General features: G+C 49.9%; 1 protein-coding gene across 3 annotated transcripts in view; it reads right to left on the bottom strand.

Moving 5' to 3' along the window:
• Positions 1-25314, bottom strand: part of MORN1 (MORN repeat containing 1) — an 87933-nt gene that overhangs the window by 33869 nt on the left and 28750 nt on the right. For all 3 annotated transcript variants that reach the window (XM_053281502.1, XM_053281503.1, XM_053281504.1), the window contains 3 exons: positions 22534-22724; positions 4264-4397; positions 2795-2871 (listed from right to left, as the gene is read on the bottom strand). In XM_053281502.1, coding sequence (XP_053137477.1) covers positions 2795-2871; positions 4264-4397; positions 22534-22724 — 402 coding nt within the window. The remainder of the gene's footprint in view (positions 1-2794; positions 2872-4263; positions 4398-22533; positions 22725-25314) is intronic.

Here is a 25314-nt window from a genome sequence, read left to right as displayed (position 1 = left end):
GCTGGGAAAGAGCCCCGGAGAGCCACTGCCAGTCAGAGTAGATCGTACTTAGCCAGATGGACCAAGGGCCTGACTCAGTTTGGCAGCATCATCTGTTCATCAGGAGTACCCACAGCTCCTGCTACAGCATCTGCTTTGCATGGATCTCCATGTTCAACCCCTGGCTGCAACTCCAGGTAGGGCTGGGAAAGACTCCTGCCTGTATCCTTTGAGAGCGGCTGCCGGTCAGAGCAGCCAATCCTGAGCTAGGCGGACCAATGGCCTGACTCGTATACGGCAGCGTCCTATGCTCCGAATTTCTTTTGTCACGGGGCGTCTTCTGCAGCCACAACCAGCAGAGCTGCCATTTTGCACTTTGGAAAACGTGGTGCTCTTGAGTAGGGACCACGTTTTCCAGCACCTTCAAGCTTCAGCAGATGCACAGACCTGTTGATCATGGTGGGGGTGTGCTGTGTGGGCCCACCCGAAAGTTCACTGGCACCACTGCCTTGATCTGAAGCGGCAGCCATTTATTGTATGAAAGCCAGAGTTTCAGAGCAACCAACGCATCTCTCTGCATTCCCCACACAATTGCTCTGCATTTCGACGGGTGGCATGGGGTGCGTTTCCACACACTCGGGACTTCCACACCCACGGTCAAAAGTGAAGTGGGACAACACAGTTGAAGGTGATGCTTTGCATCTGAAACCGAGGGGCACAGATTTCGATCTCGGACGTAAACAAGGGTGCAGGAGGGATTTAAATGTGGGATGAATGATCCAAAGCCCTCCTGAGCTCGTCTGTGGAAAATACACAAGAGAGAGAGAGCGCTGGAAAGAAGAGGGAGGATTTCCGTGAATGAGTCATTGACGAGGAAAGAGCTAAGCAGATCTTCTCCGCAACTATAAATCAAACAAGTAATCGCGTTGGTCTGTTGATGTAAATCAAGTTGCTGCTGCGCAACCTCCAGTAAGGATTAGATCAGGATTGGATGAGGCCTCCTCAGAGTTCCCACCGCTGCCCTTAAGAACCTAAGAAAAGCCCCGTTGGATCAGGCCGACGGCCCATCCAGTCCAGCATCCTGCCTGACGCAGTGGGTGTATCCGGGAAGTCTGCAAGTGGGGAAAAGAGGGCTCTCATTGGTTCATCCTAGCACCTGGAGTTGGGGGTATTCCCCACTGATACAAGGGCTAGTAGCCAGTAACAGGGATTCCCAGATGTTGATTGCAACTCTCAGTATCCCCATCTGTGTCCCCTGCTAACTGAGCAAAGAAGCACCTTTTAAAAGCAGCGATGCTCTTTCTTGAGCAGAGGGGAGAGCAATTGGCCCTCTCCGTCCCCAGCACAGCATCCCTCCAGTGGCTGTTGCTGGGGTCTATCTGCCTTTTCTTTTTCAGACTGTGAGCCCCCTGGGGACAGGGAGGCATTTTATTCGTCTCTGTAAACCGGTTTGGGAACGTTTGTTGAGAAGCAATATGTAAATATTCACCGTATGCGTCTTTGTCATATTCGTATCTGCAGTGGACTTGGGTTGGAGATGCTGGGAATTGTCGTCAAGAACATCTGGGAACCCCTGTAGCAGGGAACACAGCTAGTAGCCACTGATAGACCTCTTCTCCATCAATTTGTCCAATCCTCCACTCAAAGGATTGGCGTAGGTTTTGGGCGGTATAAAAATGTTTTAATAAATAAAATAAAATAAAATAAAATAAAATAAAAAAATAAAACCATCTACCATATTTACCCAAATAGAAGCCGAATCTGAATTTAAGACAATGCCTTAGAAGACAAAGATCAAATACAGGTCATACCTGCATTGACATAAAAGAAAGAGGGCTCAAAGTCAAGACCACGCCCTATATTTAACAGGAAAGAACTGGGGGTGGGGGGACCTCATCTTGGACTTGGGTAAATATAGTAGATTAGTGGCCATCACCACATCCGGCGGAAGTGAATTCCATTGTTTAGAAACACATGGTGTAAGGGAGAACTTCCTTTTGTCTGTCTTGAATCTCTTGCCATTTAGCTTCCACAGATCTAGAGGAAGGCTGCATAACCTTGGCTCTCCAGGGATTGCTGGACTACAACTCCCATCATCCCCAGCCACAGAGGCCAACAGTCAAGGATGATGGGAGTTGTAGTCCAATAACAGCTGGAGAGCCGAAGCTGTGCATTCCTGGTTGGAGGGAGCAAAAGGAGTCAGGGGATGCTGATGAGAACCCTGCCCCAAACCTCCATCCGGACAGATGCCCCCACTGGGAAAGCATCTGTGGGGGGGGTGGTCTGCCACATCGTGATTGTTTCATTTCCTGGCTCCAGGTCCACCAAAACCATCTCTGGGACATTGGAGCAGAGCTAGTAGAGAATGTGAAGAGTGCAGAAGCAAGCATGAATGGTCCCCTTTGCTAAGCAGGGCCTGTCTTGGTTTGCATTTGGATGGGTGACTACATGAGAGCACAGTCTGCTGTAAGATACTCGCCTTAGTAGATGGGACCATAGAGTATCTACTTTGCACGCAGAGGGTCCCAGGTTCAATCCCTGACAGCATTTCCATGCAGGGCTGGGAAAGAGTCCTACCTGAAACCTTGGAGAGACACTGCCAGTCAGTGCAGAAAGTACTAAGCTGGGCGACCCAATGATCGGACTCTGTATTTGGCAGCTCTGTATATGGCAGCTCATTAGGGCAATCTTGCGATTCCTGGAAGCCAACAGCTTGAAATTCCAAGGTCGTTTGTGCGTGATCAACGGAGAGTGTAGGGCTACAGGTATGATGAAGAAAGCCTCTGTCTGAGAAGCAGGTAAACCTCAAACATACCTGGTATCTCCAGCCATCTCCTGGAAGGTTGTCAATGGTTCAAGATGGGCTTGGTCACTTGGATTCGTGTCTCCTTTCTGTAGGGGTGGAAAGTTAGAAAACAGGTAAACGATCTATTTTCGATGCAGTGTTTAGAGGGGCACTCAAATTCCAAAGTGATAATGGGTTTCTTTTGCTCTATTTTCGGGCTCTAGTGTTCAAAGCAGTTGTGTCAGTTAAATTAATGGTTAAAAAAACAAAATCAAACCTCAATTAGAGCACCTAAAAAAGGTGTCACAGATAAACTGGCAGCAGGTTTTTTTAAAAATATGATTTTTAATACAGTTTTGATGGCAACCAATATCTCAAAAAAGGCCTTCCATTTTCTTGTGCATAGGGGGAGTGAGTGCCTCTTTTGAGCAGAGGCCGGTTACAGCACGTGTAAAACCCCTCATCGTTTAAGAGGCTCCTTGCTTCAGAGCCATGGCTTTTATGCCCATGCAAATGGAATTGACTGATTAAGCAAACTCATAAGATTAATCCATGAGATTCAAGAAATCTAGTTGATTAACCTTATGAGCTTGTTGATTAATCAACCAATTCAACATGACTGGGTGAGAGCCCTCCTTTTTCCCCTAACTGGAATGAATAATGGCTCCTCATGGGAACCAAGAATGGCACTGAGAATGGCTCCTCACAGGAACCGAGAATGGCTCCTCACAGGAACCGAGAATGGCACCGAGAATGGCTCCTCGTGGGAACTGACAATGGCTCCTCAATGGCTCCGCAAGGGAACCGAGAATGACACTTTGAATAGCTCATCACGGGAATTGAGAATGGCACCGAGAATGGCTTCTCACGGGAACCGAGAATGGCTCGTCAGTGGCTCCTCGTGGGAACTGAGAATGGCTCCTCAATGGCTCCTCACGGGAACTGAGAATGACTCCTCACAGGAACTGAGAATGACTCCTCAATGGCTCCTCACAGGAACCGAGAATGGCACCTCGAATAGCTCCTCACGGGAACCGAGAATGGCACCGAGAAGGACTCCTCACGGGAACCGAGAATGGCTCCTCAATGGCTCATCACGGGAACTGAGAATGGCTCCTCATGGGAACTGAGGACGGCTCCTCAATGGCTCCTCACAGGAACTGAGAATGGCACCTCTAATAACTCCTCATGGGAACTGAGAATGGCTCCTCAACGGCTCCTCACAGGAACCGAGAATGGCTCCTCAATGGCTCCTCATGGGAACCAAGAATGGCTCCTTAATGGCTCCTCACAGGAACCGAGAATGACTTCCTAAGGTCACCCAGTGACTTCGCAGCTGAGCAAGTATTTACACCCAGGTCTCAATCAGACACGCTGTCCATTAACTCTCACCAGTCCCTCAGGTGTCCGCACCGTGGACACGCTGCCATCCCCAGGCGACTGCTAAAGCAAGTGGGAGTGCCCTCATAGAGCAGAGGGGAGCATCTGGATTGTCTTACTTGGGGGGTCTCGCCCGACGGGACTGTGGGGCGGGGATCCTCCAGAGGAGGTACAAGGCGGATGTTCTTGAAAACAGCACGGCCGCACTCAGTTCTCTGGAAACCTGGAGAGCGGCAGCTTTCATTCCCCACGCCTGTATAAAGCAGAACAATGTGCAATTAAGATCACATCTTTCTTCTCGTTTGGTTTGATAGCAATTAAAAATGCAATACATTATTAATTTGGGGGTTTGTTTTTTTTTTAAAAAAAGGAAAGGAAAGGAACAATGTGCCAGTAACGTGTGCTACTCCTTATGGAATCCAGAAGGCGAAGAGGCACGTAGGGGACGGGGCCGTAACCAAGGGGTCGAGCATCTGTCTGGCATGCAGAAGGTCTCAGGTTCAGTTCTTGGCAGCATCTCCAAGTAAGGCTGGGAAAGACTCCTGCCTACATCCTTGGAGAGCCGCTGCCAGTCAGTGTAGACAATACTGAGCCAGAGGGTTCAAGGGTCTGACTCACGTTGGAACTGGGGCCTCAGTATTCCATTAATGCTATACATTTCTAGCACTTATAGGCACACAGGAAGCTGCTTATACTGAGTCAGACCCTTGGTCTATCTATCTGGGTAGTTGGCAATGAGGGCAAAGCAGAAGGGGTGTTGTGGCCCACAGATCCTGGGTCCGGGCCTGTTCTCTGGGGGTCAGGACCTGCCAGCTCCCAGACGCAGAATTAGGTCAAGACCTCCTTCTCAGAGGACTCTGCTACAGTCCCAGGCATGAGCCAGGGATAAACTATAGCTCGGTGGCAGAACATCTGCTTTGCATGCAGGAGGTTCCAAATTCAATCGCTGGCAGCATCTCTGGGTAGGGCCGGGAAAGACTCCTGCCTGAAACCTTGGAGAGCTGCTGCCAGCCAGTGTAGTCAATACTGAGCCAGACAGACCAAGGGCCCAACTCAGACTGGCAGCTTCATGTATTCATCGGAACCATCCATGGCTCAGTGGCAGAGCACCTGCTTTGTGTGCAGAAGGTCCCAGGCATAATCCTTGGCAGCATCCCTGGGCAGGGCTGGGAAAGGCTCCCTACCTGAAACCTTGGAGATCTGCTGCCAGTCAGTGTAGACAACAGTGAACTAGATAGACTATGGTCTGACTCAGAAGGCAGCTGCAGATGCTCAGCAGCAGCATCCATAGCTTAGAGGTAGAACATCTCCTTTGCATGCAGAAGGTCCCAGGTTCAATCCCTGGCAGCATCTCCGGGTAAGGCTGGGAAAGACCCCTACCTGAAACCTTGCAGAGCCGCTGCCAGGCAGTGTAGACAATCCTGAGCTAGATGGACTCAGTTAAAAGCTTCCCCTGCTCCTAGGACCCGTGGGGGGAGAGGAAGTCCTGGAGACAGACCCCAGGATGATCCCCCTCTCAGGGAATGTGCGGAACTGGGTTCCCAATGATTCCCCCCGAGTGACAGCTACAGGTCTGACTCTCAGCCAGAGCTTGGGTCCAGTGACACAGCACTCGCTGGGCGTAGGAACATTGGAAGCTGCCTCGGTCTGCGGACCCGTCTAGCTCAGGACCGTCTACTCTGACTGGCAGCCGCCCTGCGAGAGTCTTTCCCAGCCCTGCCCGGAGATGCTGCCAGGGATCGAGCCTGTGAGCGTTTGCATGCAAGCAGATGCTCCACCTCTGAGCTGCAGGTCCAATCCACAGCCAGTCCGGAGGGAGCTCAGTCGGGCAGCTCTTCCCTCTCGAAGGGGGCGCCAAGTAGCATGTCGTCTAAATAGAGGGACACAATACGCTGCCTTCTGCTGAGCCAGGCCCTTGTCTGTTTAGCTCAGGACTGTCTGCCCTGACTGGCAGCAGTTCTGCAGGGTTTCAGGCAGGGGGTCTTTCCCTGCCCTACCTGGAGATGCAGTCAGGGAGTGAACCTGGAGCCTTGAGATTGTTTTTAATGAAAGGCGGTATATAAATTTAACAATCAAGCAATCAATATTCATGCCAAGCAGCTGCTCTGCCACTGAGCTATGGTTCATCCCAAAGGCCGCTCATCTCTAAGAATCACCACTTTACTTAGGAACATAGGAAGCTGTTTTCGACCGAGTCAGACCCTTGCTCCATCGAGTTCAGTATTGTCTACACCAGTCCTGCACAGCATAAGGCCTATGGTCAACACTGACTGGCAGCAGCTCTCTAAGGTTCCAGGCAGGAGTCTCTCTCCCAGCCCTACCAGGAGATGCTGCCAGGGAGTGAACCTGAGATCTTCTGCAAGCCAGCCAATGCTCTCCCTTTGAGCCACAGCCCTACACCCTATGGGGAATATCTTACAGCAGACAGTGCTCACATGTAGTCACCTCCCCAAATGCAAACCAGGGCAAATCCTGCTTAGCAGAGGGGACAACCTACTCACTACTGGAAGGTCGGCTCTCCACCCCAGTTTTCTATAATGTACAAAATCAAGGTCGCACCGCAAAACCAGCAATTGGTCGATATACAATAAAAATAGCGAGACAGTTCAACCCAGGATCAAAAACAAGAAGAAGTCAATAAACAGTGGATAAAGTTACCCCTGCTGACTGGGCAAAGAGGCACCTTTTAACGTGGTGATTCTCTTTATTGAGCAGGGGGAGAGTAACTGGCCCTCTCCACCCCCAGCACAGGACCTCCAGTGACTGCTGCTGGTGTCTATCTTATGTTTCTTTTTAGATTGTGAGCCCTTTGGGGACAGGGAGCCATTTTGTTTCTCTTATTTATTTGTTATTTCTCTGTGTGAACCGCCCTGAGCCATTTTTGGAAGGGCGGTCTAGAAATCGAATAAATAAATAAATAAATAATAAAAATAAAGTGTTGGGGAGTCTTAGAAAAAGAGTCAACGTCCTCCCTGGAACCCAACTGTTCCTCTTTCAGAACGTCCCTCCCTCCCAGGAGAACCAAAGCCCTCGACAGAGGGAATTAAAACAAGGACCTTCACAATGCGAAGTGGTGCACTCCTTTTGACGGCGTTCCCCACCTGATCATTAAATAGCCTTATTAAAAAAAGGAAAAGTTTGCCTTCTACTTTTGCAAGGACGTTCTTAACACCTCTCTCTTCATTAGCTTTTGCTGGAGTAGCAGTATTTATGTTCTGAGCAATGAATGGGAACCGGATTGCTTACAGCATAATTTCCAATTTCTTAATGCACTAATAGTTTTCAATAAAGACTTTGCAGCTGCTAACTTCTGACCGCCTCGTCTCGTGGATGGCCGTGCGATATGCTTTTTGTCAAAGCGTCCATACAATGTGGTGATATGAGTGCGCAGAAATCAGGGTGACCCCGTAAATGTGAAGATGGATTGTGAGGAAAACTAGATGTGTGCGAAATCCATTAGGGGTGTGTGAATTGGCATGGTTCGAGCCGGGCTCAACGTCGAACTGGCTCGGCTTGACAAGTTCGGGGTCGAACTGGACCGGTTTGATGCTCTACTGGTAAAGGGGAATCTGGTGAGGATTTCCCTTTACCGGTAAAGGGGCAGGGGGCTTCCCTAAGCCTAGAAGGGGCAGGAGGGAAGTCAAAGGGATATAGGAAGCTGCCATTTACTGAGTCAGACCCTTGGTCCATTTAGCTCAGGATTGTCTACACAGACTGGCAGCAGCTTCTCCAAGGTTACAGGCAGGAGTCTCCCCCAGCCGTATCTTGGAGATGCTGCCAGGGAGGGAACTTGGAACCTTCTGCATGCAAGCAGGCAGGTGCTCTACCCAGAGCAGCCTCATCCCCTAAAGGGAATATCTTAGAGTGTTTACACATGTAGTCTCCCATTCAGATACAAACCAGGGCAGCTCCTGCTTAGCAAAGGGTTAGTCATGCTTGCTACCGCAAGACCAGCTCTCCTCCCAGTTAGTACTTAGAAGTACTATCATCAGTGGCGGCAGTACCGGCTCCCTCCCTAAGCCCCGCCGGCTTCCTCCAGGGTATCAAGAGCCACTTTGGGCCTCTGCGCATAGGCCAGGCTAACACAGAGAGGGGAACCCGAGGTTTGGTTGAACCACTGGAGTCCCTCATGTGATTCCTACTTCCAAATCTTGGGAAGGAGATGCCAAGTTTGGGTATGGCGTGCCGTACGGACCCGACAATCTCAGCATATCGTATTTTACTTGGACCTTCTGCATGCAAAGCAGATGCTCTTCCACTGAGCTATGGATGCACCTGACACATCTATGCAGTTGCCTTCTGAGTCCAACCCTTGGTCCATCGAGCTCAGGTCTGTCCGCACTGACCGGCAGCAGCTAGTCAGGGCTCTGCACATGGGCCTTTCCTTACCCTACTTGAAGATGCCAAGGATTGGGACCGGTGTCCCCTCTGCGGCGTGTGCAAGTGTGCACACACACACACACACACACACACACACACACACACACACACTTTTTAAAACGTCTGCTCAGTTAATTTTAGATCCCACTCAGGTTGAAGCAGGAAGGCCCCACTCTGAATGTTCTTATCGGCTACTAGTCGGAGGGCTACAGGCCACCTCCAGCCTGAAAGGCAAGATGCCTCTGAGTACCAGTTGCAGGGGAGTAACAGCAGGAGAGAGGGCATGGCCTCACCTCTTGCCTGTGGGCTTCCAGAGGCATCTGGTGGGCCACTGTGCGAAACAGGATGCTGGACTAGATGGGCTTCCTTGGGCCTGATCCAGCAGGGCTGTTCTTATGCTCATAAAAACTTAAGAACAGCCCTGCTAGGTTGGTCCCAAAGCCCACCCAGTGAGTAGGATACTGACTGGCAGCAGCTAAGTCAAACATTGGGTCCCTCTAGATCTGCATTGTCTACACTGACTGGCAGTGGCTCTCCCAGGCTTCAGGCAGGAGTCTTTCCGAACCTTATCCAGAGATGCTGCCAGGGTTTGAACTTGGAGCCTTCTGCTTGCGAAGAAGATGCTCTCCTCCTGAGCCACGGATGCTCCAGATGAACATATGACGCTGCCAAACTGAGTCAGACTACGGGCCCATCAAGCTCAGCAATGTGTACACTGACTGGCAGGGTTTCACACGGGGGCTTTCCCAGCCCTACTTGGCGATGCTGCCAGGGATTGAACCTGAATCCTCCAAGCCGATGCTCTGCCACTGAGCTACAAAAGCCCCATGCCTGGGCAAGGGGTTGCTGAGGAAAACCACCCAGCTCTCTGGGTGGCCGAGCCTGGCCTTCAGCCGGCCTGTCTGCCACGCTGGCCCACACGTGGGTCCTGTTTCCCCCGGCCTTGGTAAAGCCAAGCGGAGCTGGCAAACCCCACAGCGGGAGTGTCGCTCCTCAAATCCTCCCTCTGCGTCTATTTTAATTACGGCAATTATGTCTTGATCAGCGCGATAAAGGTCATCCCGTCACCTTGGGTGGGGGAGGCGGGGAGAGGAGCGGGATAGCAGCACCGGTGGCGGGTCTAATGACCGCAGGAGACAGGGCAGTTTGACCTCGCTGGGAGTGAAATGTCAATTAATTATCTCTTTACAACCCACTCAATTACAACATGCTAATCACCTGTGTAGGGCATAAAGACGGGGAGGAGGAGAAAAGGGAAGGAACATCCGTCCGCTATAAGTCCCGACAACTTAGGGCGGCAGAGTCATTATCGTTAAACTGTATAATAACGGGACATAAAGAGTTATTAGCTGTTGATGGGTTGGCCTCGGTGTTGCGATATCTTTTTCCTGGGAGGGGGGGGAAATAAAAAGAGAGAGAAGGGGAGTGGAAGATGTGGCCCATTCAAAGGTGACCAGACACAGTGCGTTAGCCTTTAATGCTCAATTCAATTACCAATTAACGGCAGTAATTAATGAGGGAGGTGAGAGAAGGGGTGGGGAGCGTGGACTTAACAGAGCCGGGAGGCTGGAGGGAAGTAAAGAAGAAAAATTGGCTGGAGCAGACTCCCCTCTTTTGGTTTTTGAGTCGCTGCGGGAAGAATGATTCTTAAAAAAAGAAAGAAAAAAGGACACATTTTTTAAAAATGTTGGGGTTCCCAGCTCTGAGATTTTGTATAACTAGTGTGGGTGTCCCACCCTCACTTGGGCACCGGTGCAAAACTGATCCTGACCACCCTTCAGATCAAGAGTTCTCTTCCCTAGTAGGGCTTTGGCAGAGCTCAATGGTAGAGCGTCTGTTTGCATGCCGAAGGTCGAGGGCCCAATCCTCTGGCAGCATCTCCAGGGAGGCCTGGGAAAGACTCCTGCCTGGACCCTTGGAGAAGCTGCTGCCAGTCATGTCCGAGTGGGCCAGGAACCATGACGATCTATGGGGGTGGGCAATGTAAATTTTTAGTGCATTTTTAATTGCAGTAAAATGAATTTGAAAGATACAAATTGAAGCAATTACTAGTTAGTTGTGCCCTCCCCACCCTTCATGGGCCCACAATTTTAACCAAGAATAGAGGACAGAAAACAAGCCCCATCCTTGCTCATTTAGTGAGCACCTGACATTTCCAGCCCCACACAAATGCCAAATTTTGGGGACTCCTGCTATGGCTGGCTACCTGAGCCATCAAAAATGTCCCCATGGGCTGGATCTGGCCCCTAGGCCTTATGCTGTGCAGGACTGGTGTAGACAATACTGAACTCGATGGAGCAAGGGTCTGACTCGGTCGAAAACAGCTTCCTATGTTCCTAAGTAAAGTGGTGATTCTTAGAGATGAGCGGCCTTTGGGATGAACCATAGCTCAGTGGCAGAGCAGCTGCTTGGCATGAATATTGATTGCTTGATTGTTAAATTTATATACCGCCTTTCATTAAAAACAATCTCAAGGCTCCAGGTTCACTCCCTGACTGCATCTCCAGGTAGGGCAGGGAAAGACCCCCTGCCTGAAACCCTGCAGAACTGCTGCCAGTCAGGGCAGACAGTCCTGAGCTAAACAGACAAGGGCCTGGCTCAGCAGAAGGCAGCGTATTGTGTCCCTCTATTTAGACGACATGCTACTTGGCGCCCCCTTCGAGAGGGAAGAGCTGCCCGACTGAGCTCCCTCCGGACTGGCTGTGGATTGGACCTGCAGCTCAGAGGTGGAGCATCTGCTTGCATGCAAACGCTCACAGGCTCGATCCCTGGCAGCATCTCCGGGCAGGGCTGGGAAAGACTCTCGCAGGGCGGCTGCCAGTCAGAGTAGACGGTCCTGAGCTAGACGGGTCCGCAGACCGAGGCAGCTTCCAATGTTCCTACGCCCAGCGAGTGCTGTGTCACTGGACCCAAGCTCTGGCTGAGAGTCAGACCTGTAGCTGTCACTCGGGGGGAATCATTGGGAACCCAGTTCCGCACATTCCCTGAGAGGGGGATCATCCTGGGGTCTGTCTCCAGGACTTCCTCTCCCCCCACGGGTCCTAGGAGCAGGGGAAGCTTTTAACTGAGTCCATCTAGCTCAGGATTGTCTACACTGCCTGGCAGCGGCTCTGCAAGGTTTCAGGTAGGGGTCTTTCCCAGCCTTACCCGGAGATGCTGCCAGGGATTGAACCTGGGACCTTCTGCATGCAAAGGAGATGTTCTACCTCTAAGCTATGGATGCTGCTGCTGAGCATCTGCAGCTGCCTTCTGAGTCAGACCATAGTCTATCTAGTTCACTGTTGTCTACACTGACTGGCAGCAGATCTCCAAGGTTTCAGGTAGGGAGCCTTTCCCAGCCCTGCCCAGGGATGCTGCCAAGGATTATGCCTGGGACCTTCTGCACACAAAGCAGGTGCTCTGCCACTGAGCCATGGATGGTTCCGATGAATACATGAAGCTGCCAGTCTGAGTTGGGCCCTTGGTCTGTCTGGCTCAGTATTGACTACACTGGCTGGCAGCAGCTCTCCAAGGTTTCAGGCAGGAGTCTTTCCCGGCCCTACCCAGAGATGCTGCCAGCGATTGAATTTGGAACCTCCTGCATGCAAAGCAGATGTTCTGCCACCGAGCTATAGTTTATCCCTGGCTCATGCCTGGGACTGTAGCAGAGTCCTCTGAGAAGGAGGTCTTGACCTAATTCTGCGTCTGGGAGCTGGCAGGTCCTGACCCCCAGAGAACAGGCCCGGACCCAGGATCTGTGGGCCACAACACCCCTTCTGCTTTGCCCTCATTGCCAACTACCCAGCTTCCCTGTCACCCGCTCCTCTCCGCGCGCCCGAGGGTACACCTTGTCTCATCGATCTGACGTGATGCCACCAGAATAAAATTTGCCCCCAGAACAAACAGATCCTGGAGTGACTAATTGCTGTCTGTTTTTCCTTTCCTTTTCAAATCAAGTCATCCATCTGGTGCAAACTGCACAAGAACAGTAGCATAGGGGCCTGGGCTTCGTTTGCCGACAGCCCCTCTTACCAAAATGTAGATTCTGTCTGGGCAGTGGTTCACAAGGCAAAACAGGCATTATATTAAATGTTAATGGATGATACATAAATGCAAGCTACAAAAGGAAATAAAAGGAAGGTGATATCAGAAGCTGCTTCTACTGAGTTGGGCTGGCCCTTGGGCCATCTTGTTCAGCATTGTCCACACTGAATGGCAGCAGCTTCTCCAATGTTAAGGTAGTCTCTCCCAACTCCTGCCTGGAGGTGCTGCCAGGGACTGAAACTGAAACTTCTGCATGCAAGCTGATGCATTTCCCCCTGCTAACAGAGCAAAGAGGCACCTTTTTAAAGTGGTAATTCCCTTTATTTAGTACGAGGAGAGCAACTGGCCCTCTCCGTCCCCAGCACAACATCCCTCCAGTGGCTTTTGCTAGTGTCTGTTTTATGATTCTTTTTTAGATTGTGATCCCCCTGGGGACAGGGAGCCATCTTTATTTTATTTATTTATTTATTTATTTATTTATATCTATGTAAACCGCTTTGGGAGCTTTTGTTCAAAGGTAAAAGGTAAAGGCGTGCCGTCACGTTGGTGTCGACTCCTGGCAACCACAGAGCTTTGTGGTTTTCTTTGGTGGACTGCAGGAGGGGTTGACCACTGCCATCTCCCGCGCAGTATGAGATGATGCCTTTTAGCATCTTCCTATATCGCTGCTGCCTGATATAGGTGTTTCCCACAGTCTGGGAAACATACCAGCAGGGATTTGAACTGGCAACCTCTTGCTCATATTTATATACCAGCGGTATATAAATATTATCGCCGTCTTCTTCCACTAAGCTACAGCCCTATCCCCTGTTTTTTCACCACCATATGAATGGAACAAGCTGCTTTATACCAAGTCAGACCATTGAGCCATCTAGCTCAGTATTGTCTACACTGACTGGCAGCAGTTCTCCAAAGTTTCAGGCAGGAGTCTCTCCCAGAACTGCTTGGAGATGCTACCAGGGAGTGAACCTGAGACCTTCTGCTTGCAAGCAGATGCTCTTCCACTGTGCTACGCCCCCATCCCCTAAGAGGAAAATCTTACAGTGCTCACACGAAGTCACCCATCCAAATGCAAACCAGGCCTGAAGCTGCTTAGCAAAGGGGACAATTCATGCTCTCTACCACAAGACTAGATCTCCTCCCTCAAGCCCAACTCTAGATTTTATGTTTTGATACGAAGTAAGGAGGGCGGGGGACCACCGAGTGGATGTTAAGAAAACAACGTCCACAATCCCTAGAATACGCATGGACCGAGTTGTTCGGCTTTCCACAAGGCAAGCACGCTCCACATTTCCACTAGGAAACCCCAACCTTCCCTTAATGTAAAACACAGGCAAGAGATTTAACCAAATAGCTGGCATTTCAGCACTGGCGGAGAAAGCAGCGAGCGACGCAGGCCGAGATTTCAATCAAACATCTCCCTATAAAATTACATTCCACCGAGTCGGAGAAAGCCAACGTCAATTAACGCACAAAAGAAACCTCAGTGGTACGTCAAAGCAAGGGTGTAACTTTCTTTGATGAAAGCAAGGAAACGTACGGGGCCAAAACTGCCATACCGTCCTTATAAAGTGCGGGTCTTATCTAACATACAAAACTTAAAACAAGGCAAGAGGAGAGAGAGACAAGAATGAATCCGTTATGGGTGCTAATGCAATCGCCGAGAAACGAAGAGAAACGAAGGGTCAATGGAGAAACGAAGATGGAGAAACGAAGGGTCAATGGCACAGTGGGGAAGTAACTTGCCTAGGGAGCAAGAGGTTGCCGGTTCAAATCCCCGCTGGGATGTTTCCCAGAGTATGGGAAACTCCTATATCGGGCAGCAGCGATATAGGAAGATGCTGAAAGGCATCATCTCATACTGCATGGGAGATGGCAATGGTCAACCCCTCCTGTATCCTACCAAAGACAACCACAGGGCTCTGTGGTTGCCAGGAGTCGACTCCGACTCGACGGCACAACTTTAACCCCACCCACGAGCATCGTTTCCTGCACACAGAAATCTAGCTTGTCAGGGAGAAGGGATTTCTGCATGCAGAGAGATTTTGTTTTTCTATCCGGGAGGGGGGAATGCAGCCCTCCCCCCCGCGGCAAACAAAACCGGAAGTAGTACATCATGGCTGAGTCAGAAGTCCTCTGGTAAGAACTCTCAGCTCAAACAAGAGGAGGCAGACAGGGAGGGAAATGTATAAAGCTTCTCACTGAAGAGAAGCCTACGAACGGAGCTGGTGGGGTGCACTGGTTAGAATACGGGACTAGGACTGGGGAGACTCGGGTTCGAATCCCCATTCAGCTGTGGAAGTCACTGACTTTGGGCAGCCATTTCTCTCTCAGCATCGCCTACTTTGCAAGGTTGTCGCGAGTATAAATATAAGCCATGGGTGTTTGGCAGAGAGGAACAGGAGACAATTGGCCCCTTTCCAGATTGAGACAGTCCCACTGAATTTGATAGTCCCACTGGGAATTGACAGACTCCCAGGTACATGGTTATAGGACAGCAGGCTTTGCTGCCCCCCACCCCTGCCAGAAAGAGACCCATGGATGCCCATGGACATAACCAGGTAGGGTTATAAACAAAAACCTGCTCTGGGTTGAAGCTTTGTCTAAGCAGGCTGAAGTCTAAGTATTCAGGCTCAGCTGAGGCTAAATTTATAATCTCGCACCCACCGAAGCAGGTGGGAGTGTGCTGAATAGCCAGTAGCCACCAGCTCCTATGGGCCGTCAATGCTCAATTCGCAAACACCAGGAGCTTTCCCAGACAACAGACTTTACTGCAAGTTTACTGGGAGGCTTTACTGAAAGTTTGAAGTTGCCCAAAAAAAACAGACACAAAAAGTGGATTTTTTTTTTACCACGGATATAAATCGGGCTACACTCTAACTCGCAGTGAAAAACCCGAATTGTGTGTTATGTGCTCCCCGATAGCTCGCCGGACTTCGGGGTAAATTTGGCTGATATGTGAACGCACCCCCTCCATTACGGAGAAGATGGGAACTGAAAGCCAGGTGTGGAAAACTTCCAGTGCTTTGTTCAAGATACGTCTTCTAGTGCCGAGCTGAAAATTCCCAACGGAGAACATGCAGCAGTGAATCTGTGGTGGCAGGCAAAATTCTGGGGGAGGCAAATCGAGGGGTGATTTCAAGGAGGGATCAGAGAACGTTTGGGGGGAAGATTACTGCCGGTTGGTAGAAGGTAGCTGTCCTTTCATCCTCTCCCCGCTCCCGCCCGAACTCATTGCCTTTTGGTGGTGGCTACCCTTGGCAGCCAGCTGCCATGAATTTCCCAGCATGCCACATGAGTGATGCTACATCATGATGTAGTCTTATTCCCAGAGGGAAATGGCAGCTGTGAGGACAGGGGTGGGCAAACTGGACCCTCCAGCTGTTGATGGACTACAACCCCCATCATCCCCAGGCTGGGGATGATGGGAGTTGTGGTCCAACAACAGCTGGAGGGCCACGCTTGCCCACTCCTGTCTTAGGAGGTTGAGAAATCTTTAGAATTTGTCAGCCTCCTGGAAAAATCGCCAACATCCCCCCACACCGTCCCATTCCCACCACCTGAGAATGAAGAAGAAGCATTCTGGATCGGCCTCCATCCACTATTCCAAGAGGAAGCATTCTGGAGAGGAAGTATTCTGCAGAGGAGGCATTCTGGACCAGTCTCTATGTTGGATGACAGTCCCCATCATCCAGGAGCCAAAGTGGCTTCTGGCCATCGTGGCTGGGGACTGGGGATGATGGGAGTTGGAGTCCCATCTGGGGACTCAGGTTGGAGAACCCCTGTGCTATGGGTTTTTTGTTTTTTTAAGGTAGAGAAGAGATCATTTGATGGACCGTAACGCTATTCTAAGAGTGTGTTTTTAAAATCTTGCCGACAACTGTGAGCCCCTCCCGACGGGAATCGAAAATCGAGCCCCTCGCGTGTGGGTGGACTCATCTATCAAAGCCGAGCCAATTTTGTTATGGCTATAAATGCCAAAGGAACTGAGCTGAAAATGCATGTACCGCCTCCCACACACATGAGGGGTTTCGCGTGTTCGCCACATGTGAATTACCCCTTTCTTGCAAGAGAATCAACCAGCGACAGGACCACACCAGAGATGCTCCCCCTCTTTTAAACTGGAAGCTAAAGTTATCTTTAAATTGTGGAATTTCCTCCCCCTCCTAACGGTCTCAAATCCAATTTGCAAGGAATTGTTTGAAATATATTCACCACTGCCAGCAGAACAATTCCAGGCCTCCAATTATCAGCACCTGCATTACGATTCAATGAGCTGAAATTGCTAAGGGGACGTGGCTGATACCCTACTGACAACAATTAGCATTTTTAATTTTTTTTTTTAAAAAAAAACCCTCTCAACATTCTGCAGTTTAAAAGCAGTGGGTGGGAATTACAAAAGGTTAACAGACTAAATATAAAAATCTTTTTGAATATAAAATCAAAGCGTTTTGTTGCTAAAAATCTGGGTACTATAATTTAACCAAAATAGGGTTTAGAGTATCTGGCAAGCTTCCAGATGCAAGAGAGAAAGAGAGAGAGAGAGAGGGAGAGGGAGAGAGAGGTTTCTTTCTTTCTTTTCTTTGAAAGAAAACTCAAAACAACCAATCGGAGAGTTTCTGCCAAGAGGGAGGTAGAGGCAAAGCGGGGGGGGGGGGGGATAGAGGAAGGGGTGCTTTTTTCCTCTTTAAAAAAATGGTGATTACGATCTGCTTATACAGAATTCTCGAGCTGAGATTCCTCCCAGTGCTGGACATCTGATACAGCCAATGCTAGTCTCCCAGTTTGACAGGGAACAGAGGGACGGAGATGTGAATCTGTGCAGGGTTAGCTTCCTTGGTTCAGTGCAAAAACCAAAGCAGCAGAGCTTAGCAGATGCTGCTCTCTTAAGGGGAGGACCAAAGCGGAGGCTGGATAAAGGCTGCTCGGCAGTCCCCCGACCCACCCATGGAAATCGCCCCCCAAATTTGGGCCCCGTGCATGAACTACGAAGAGAGATGTGACAACAGATCAGGTGGGCTCTTTCCTAGTCCATCTGGAGATACCGGGGTCATAAGAACATAACAGACAGTCCTGCTGGATCAGGCCCAAGGAGGCCCATCTAGTCCAGCATCCTGTTTCACAGTGGCCCACCAGATGCCCCTGGGAAGCCCACAGGCAAGAGAGGAGGGCCTGCCCTCTCTCCTGCTGTTACTCCCCTGCAACTGGTACTCAGAGGCATCCTGCCTTGGAGGCTGGAGGTGGCCATTGATTGACCTCTCATCCATGAAGTTATCCAAACACTTCTTAAAGCCATCCAGGTTGTTGGCTGTCGCCACATCTTGTGGCAGAGAATTCCACAAGTTGATTATGTGTTGTGTGGGGAAAGTACCTCTTTGTTTGCTGGTCCTCAATTTCCTGGCAGTCAATTTCATGGGAAGACCCCTGGTTCTAGTTTTATGGGAGAGGGAGAAGCATTTCTCTCTACCCACTTTCTCCACACCAGGCATGATTTTATAGACCTCTATCATGTCACCCTGCTGGGTCTAGGTTGAAACCCAGACCTGACACCTGCTAAGGAGATGCTGTACCTACAATCTCAGGAGATGATTACCTACAATCATCAGCAGGAGATGCCAGCATCATTAGGAGTTGCAGACACCAACAAGAGATGCTTTACTTACAGCATCATTTCCAAAGTCTCATTTCCAAAAGGATAGGGACATAGAAAGCTGTTTTATACTGAGTCAGAATATGAGTCCCAGATTCCCTCCCTGGCGGCATCTCCAAGACAGGGCTGAGAGAAACTCCAGCCTGTAACCTTGGAGAAGCTGCTGCCAGTCTGTGTTGATGATCTTGAGCTAGAGGGACCAACGGTCTGACTCCGTATATGGCAGCTTCCAATGTTTCTATGTTCCTAAAGCTCAGACCTAGCCAGAGTGTTTGGGTGTCTTTTCCTAAATGGCAAAAATCAGCAAAGAAATTAATCACCACTTTATAGCTTTGCTGTTATGGCAGAGGAAAGGAGGTGAACCAAAGTGTCTGAAAGGTCGCAGACCGGGAAACGCTTGCAAATTTGTTTGGATGTTGAGTCAAATGGAGAGAAGACAAAGGCGGGTGCAGCCACTGCTGAAGGTGCTCTGGGCTCCGAGGTGCAGAATCCTTTCAGACAGCTTTGCGGGCCCTTTCCAGACAGAAACCCAGATGCTGAGGTTCTCCTTTCCTCTCTAGACAGATGGTTTGCCTCTCACTGCCCTGCACTGATTTCAACAAATGCTGCGACCAAACCAGCCACAGATGGATGGCGAACTCCTTAACCCTTGAGAAGTCTGAAGGCAAGGAAAAAGGAGAGAGAGAGAGAGAGAGAGAGAGAGAGAGAGAGAGAGAGAGAGAGAGAGAATCCGAAAAGCGTCCACCCTTTGAAATAACAAGTTGTCATGCATGAAGGGAACTTGGAATCTTCTGAAGACATTTTCCTCAGGGGATGGAGATGCTCTGGGAAGAGAAGAAGGTCCCAAGTCCCCTCCCTGGCAGCATCTCCAAGATAAGGCTGAGAGAGACTCCTGCCTGCAACCTCGGAGAAGCCCCTGCCAGTCTGTGTAGACAATACTGAGCTAGATAGACCAAGGGTCTGACTCAGTATACAGCAGCTTCCTGTGTTCCTATGGAACCCTCTCTTCAAAAGTGATTTCCATCGAGTTTATCACATCAAAAATATTTCTGATGTTCATTATTTCTCATTCGGCCTTAAAAGGAGACATTTAATCTACTTGCTTTTTATTTGTTTATTCTCTGAAGAGGATTCTGGGTGGGGGGGAAATGGCAGCTACTGTTCTGAAGAGGATTCTGGTGGGGGGAAAAAGGCAACTGCCAGAAACTTGAGGCACAGCACAAGAGCCAGGTTAGTCCAAGGTACTGCAGTGCCAGAGGCAAGGCACCAGATATTGCCTTGCCCCATCCCTCTGGTACAGTCCATCCCCCTTTCAATGCTGACCCCTGGAAGCTCTGAAAGTGAAGCGGGGGTGAGGAGGAGAGAAAGTTGCCAGCAGTCTCTTCTTCTCTCCTCATGCTTCTTGCAAGCCTCGTGCAGAGAGGCACTCCTTACAAAGCCTGCGATAAGCAGATGGCTGAAAGAGAGCTGTTCTGAGTGCGATGGCAGGAGGCATTTTGCCGCCCTGCTGGCGACTCAATATCCTGCCGCCTGAGGTGACTGCCTCACCTTGCCTCATGGAACAACCGCCCCAATCTTACTGCAGGCTGCCAGAAGGCAGGAGATAAGCTTAGCAGGCAGCCTGGCCCTTGGTGGCATTTCCGATGGTCTTGTTGACTTAGTACTTCTCAGAACTGCTGCCTTTGAAGCCGCTTGCCACATCTGCCCCAAGGCTGGCCCGAATACGAACAAATCTGCATGTTCCGAAGCCCTGGTTTCCACCAAAGGCCGATTTCCCAAGTCTCGTAAATTCCACAGAATTTAAGACATGTAACAGAATAGCCACCTCTGGTCCAGAAGTATGAGAAGTATTTGCGCTGATGCGGCAGAAAATGCAACGAGACCAACCCAAAATATTAAAACAGATGGGTTAAAAGGAGCAAGGGCAGCCAGAAAAATTAGGTTGCTATTGTCAGTGCTTGGAAACGGCCGGCCGTGTTGCACGTTGTTTTGTAAGATACAAAGACCGCAAGGGGAATAGTTCTCCTCGGCCCGTGTGTCTCATTCCACTTGGGCTATGTCAGAATAAAACAAACAGATCAGCATTGTTGCTGGGAGTCCATTTGCGGACGGGGCGGTGCCGCTGTAAACCATAATTTATGGTCGTTTCAGAACTGGAGAGAACAAAACATCCAAACGGCAGGAGAACGCCGAACGTTTCGCTGCTCTTATAAAAGTCAAAGCAGGAATGGGTTGCTTCACGTCCGCGCCAAGGGCCAGCAGCTAGGATCTAACACCAGGATAGAGTTTGCACAGCATCTGGTATCCGGTACAGAACTGGAGACCCACCTGGAAGGCTGATTTTAGAAGGTGGTTCTGGGGAACAGTGGCTAGGCTCTCGGGAAACTGTGCCATGGGACTCCACGGGGTTCTGCACTGCACCCCATGCTTTTTAACTTCTGCATGAAAGCTACCGAGTGAACATATCCAGAGGTTTGGGGTAAGGGGGCATCAAGACGCTGCTGACACCCAGCTCTACCTCTCCTTTACATCTGATTCAGGTGAGGCAGTGGAGATGCTGAATTGGTGCCTGGGACTCAGAGAAGACTTCACAGGGTAGCAGGCACTCCTGCTTTGGCTCCCCCATCCACCAGAGTGAAGCTTTACAGCACAATGTCAGACAATACAGTCCAGTTACTAGACTCTCGTCTATTATGGTCCGATAGCTGGAAATGACTACTTTAAAAGGCCTCCGTTATTTAAAGAGGCCACGTTCACTCATTACTCTACCCTAGAACTAGTAGCAGAAGCTGATGGAGCCAGGAGTGTTGTAGGATTTGTATCTAATCTAAAAAGAAACATAAGATCAATACCAGCAACAGTCACTGGAGGGGTGCTGTGCTGGGGGTGGATAGGGCCAGTCACTCTCCTCCTGCTCAATCAAGAAAATCACCACATTAAAAGGTGCTTCTTTGCCAGGTTTGCAGAGTATGTCCGATTAGCAGGGAATTGGTCCCTTCCAGTGGCAATCAAGTATACACTGGTGGGATCTGAGCTGTCGGTGACTGACCAGGAGAGGGATCTTGGGGTCGTGGTGGACAGCTCATTTTAGGACCCAAGTTCTGGCCCTATCCCTCTTTCATCTGGCCAAGGGATAGATTTCTCCCTTTAATGGAGAAGCTTCTAAGAGTCCAGCAAGGGAATCAGGAGCCCTTTAAGGAAAAGCTTCCTGGAATTGTTAGATGCAACTTCAAGTTCCCTTTCAGGGCCCCGTTGAAATCTCAGTCCCATCGTTCCCCCAAAGTGGCACTGAGAATACACGACGTGGCCACCTCCCTGGCCGCTTTCTCCGCTTCGAGTATTTTCCTAAACAAGGAAACTACATTTTAATTTCTGACCTGAAATATTACTATCAAAACATGCTGGAGGGGAGAATCAAACCCAGAGAGGGCACGTTTATTTACTATCTCGAATCTTTTGGTAATTCAATAGCGGGGGTCAGGTGTTAAATAAGGTCTCTTATAAACATTTATGTTGGTTCAAGGCAAAAAAAGAAAAGAAAAAGAAAAGAGAGAGCAAAACCCAACCCAACTGAATATGATAAAAACAGAGCTGGCCAGTGGGACCAGAGGCCAGCATGACACACATGTGGGGCTATCAAAATAAACGCTCCGGACGCCAAAGATAGACACTATTTTAACTACCGCTCCGTTCCGCTCCGCTTTGTTAGCGAGTGGAGTGTATTAAGATGCAAATGGTGTATTTACAATGTATCAAGTTATACGGGGTGGATTTAATATTACGGTTCACAATAAACCAAAGTGATTAAACTTTGATTCAACTCCCAAGATCTCGGCATTCAGGCTCCTATGAATAATTCCGCGAATAACTGGCCTGTAAAATAATACCGGCATATTTATAAAGAAAGTGTTAGCTCATCTGTTACTCCGTGTCCTCTAGGAAACCAAAACAACAATATAGACTTCAAATGTATATATGTAGAAGATGAGTAGGCAGCTTTGACTCACTGGGACTATAATAAACCTTGAGATACAATTCCGAGTAGGCGGATTTAGCTAGAAAGATCGATGAGACCCTCATGGCGTGGTAGTGATGAGTACATCAAGGGTGTGCAGATCTTTCTGCCACTCAGAAATTTTGCTCAAGTTGTTTCTCTTTGGGTGCTTCTCTTTCTCTCACAACCCCTTTGGTTACTTCGCCAAAAATTTTGCTTTGAATTTCCCATCTCAGCCTTGGGTTTTTGCTTGCTTGGCTGAGGGGTAGATGGTTCCTTTTGTTTCTCAGTGGACTGCAAAAGCCGGGCACTCCAGCTTAAGCCGTTGTTATCTCGACTTACCATCCCGGTCGCCAAGGGCGTCTCCTGCACCATCCCAGGGTTTTGAGCCGGATTTCGGTCCCAGGCTTCCTTCGGGGATTGGCAGCTCCGAAAGGGCAAAGCCAGACGGGCCAACAGCGGGGAGGGAGGCTTGAGGCTCCTGGCTTCCAAACGCGGCCATCTTCAAAGGATAACTAATATGCTCAGATCCACTGGGGAAGAAAACGGGATCGGGTCTTTATTTTGCACGGGTAGGCTTTTATAATCTGAGAGCAAATCATCCAGATAAAGTGGGGACGTCCGTAATCAGGGACGAAAGGAGGGAATCTTGATCTATCTCGCCCAATCTATCTTCACTGTTTTTCAAGTGGGGGTCACTTGGGCAAAACGCCTTCAATGCAAGAGCCATTTCCCAGTGTGCTGGCCACCACACAATCCTGTGCTGCTCTCAGGGCTGGGAGGGCCCTGTAAGAGAGATGGAGGAGTCCTCTCTTAAGAGCTCCAGGAGGAAAGTGCTGGGAAGGGCTACGCTTCCCAGCACTCTGTGCACACCTTCCAAGATGGCGCAGGGGCTCAAGAGGGCTCCGTTTCCCTTAGAGGAGCCCCCCAACCCCACCGGCATTGACCAAAGCACAGCAGTGCATTGTGGGAATGATTACCTCTGCATGGTGCTGGCTACTGTACAGAGTTTTTAGCTTTGGCCGAAGCAATAAGCAGTTAATCAGGAGCCATACTTGGGGTTGATGAAGGCTGCCACTGGCCACCCAGGCCTTACAATGAAGAACACTGATCTAGCGGACTATTTTAATATATTTAGTGGGTGTACCAGCACTTCGAATCTAGCCCAAAAGCGGACGAGTAACCAATGAAGCTGCCGCAGGATGGGTGTGACACTCGTGAAGCGACTTGCGCCCACGCGCATCCTTGCAGCAGCGTTCTGAACCAGCTGAAGCTTCCGAACAGTCTTCAAGGGCAGCCCCACGTAGCGTGCATTGCAGTAGTCCGCTGCGCTCTACGTTGCGACTACTACATAGCGACTACTTTGATTGGCAGCAGCTCTCCCAGAGGCTGGATGTCCCTTCCAGAAGCTGCTACCTGAAGGTCGCCTAACTGGATTTTGGATGTTGTGCCTGCAAAGATGATCTGCCACTAAGTTTTCACCTTTTTACCTGGTGAAAATAAATGAATGTTAGACAGACAGGCAGACACACACACAGAGAAAACATGGTGTGTCTCTCTCTCTGTCTCTCTCTAGCCAGTTAAGGCATGCAGGCCTCACTTTGAAGATCCAGGTTGTTGGGATAACCTGTCTGTTGTGTGTGTGCGGTCCTGGGGACCTGCTGCATAGGGCAACGACTGAGACCAGAGCTGCTAAATCTCCCCTCTTCCCAGCGGATGCATCTACAAATCCTTGCCTTTCGATTTGACAGTGAATTCTGCTTAATAGAGTGGAGTGCTGTCATTTCCTCCGTGGTTTTTGAAGTGCTTTCCAAGTTGATGGCCCTGCTGGTATTCTTAGGGGGGAAATGAGTGAAAGAGGCATTTTTCCAGCGCAGAACAATGTCGCTGGCTTATAAATCCTCTCTGCCTGAGTGCCTGATATTAAAGAACACTGTGATTCACAGAAACTGGAGAGCGACAGTCAGAGGGTTATTGCCATCCTTTCTAGCATGGGACCTCTGAAGGCACTTGTCACGGCTCCATGACTTAGAACATAGGAAGCTGCTTTATACTGCGTCTGGCCCTTGGTTGATCTGGCTCAGTATTGTCTACACAGTTTGGCAGCAGTTCTCCAAGGTTTCAGGCAGGCGTCCCTCACAGCCCTACCTGGAGAGACTGCCGAGAAATTTAGGAGTGACAAAAGCAAGTACGTCTTCACGCACAGTACTTTGTGAAATAACACTTAGGTTCATTCATAATTAGCCTATGGGATTCTCTGCCACAAGATGTGGTGACAGCCAACAGCATGGATGGCTTCAAGAAGGGCTTAGACAGATTCATGGAGGTCAAGTCTACCAACGGCTACAAGTCTGAGGGGACAGGCCACCTCCAGCCTAAGAGACAGGATGCCTCTGAGTCCCAGTTGCAGGGGAGCAAAAGCTGGAGAGAGGGCATGCCCTCATCTCTTGCCTGTGGGCTTCTCAGAGGCATCTGGTGGGCCACTGTGTGAAACAGGATGCTGGACTGGATAGGCCTTGGGTTATCTTGGCTGTTCTTATGACCTTCTACATGTAAAGCAGATGCCCGACTGCTGAGCTATGGTTGCTCCTGATACACATATGCAGCTGCCTTCTGAGTCTGGCCCTTGGTCCATCTAGCTCAGTACCATCTGCACTGACTGGCAGCAGCTCCCCAACTTTTCTGGTGGGAGTCTTTCCTAGCTCTATCTGGAGATGCTGCCAGGGAACTGAACTTGGGACCTTCTGCATGCAAGCATGCAGATGCTCTATCACGGACCTATGGCTCTACCCACTAAGGGGAATATCTTGTAGCACTTGCATGTGGTCACCCATCGAAGTGCAAACCAAGATGAGCCCTGCTTAGCCAAGGGGGCCGTTCACACTGGCGACCACAAGACCAGCTCTCCACTCCTAGTCTCACAGATTTCAACTAGAGAAGGCATTTAGCCACTGAGTCCCAAAACCTAGGACCCAGATTTCCCTGTAACAGGGATTCCCAGAGGCTCTTGGCTACAACTCCCATAATCCCCAGCCTCAGGCCATTGCAGCGGGGGATGCTGGGAGTGGTAGTCAACAACATCTGGGAACCCCGGCTATAGGGGGACACTGCTTGGGACCCAGA

This window comes from Hemicordylus capensis, chromosome 16 (assembly GCF_027244095.1).
Source record: "Hemicordylus capensis ecotype Gifberg chromosome 16, rHemCap1.1.pri, whole genome shotgun sequence".
Lineage (NCBI taxonomy): Eukaryota > Metazoa > Chordata > Lepidosauria > Squamata > Cordylidae > Hemicordylus > Hemicordylus capensis.
This window is presented reverse-complemented; position numbering and strand designations above follow the sequence as displayed.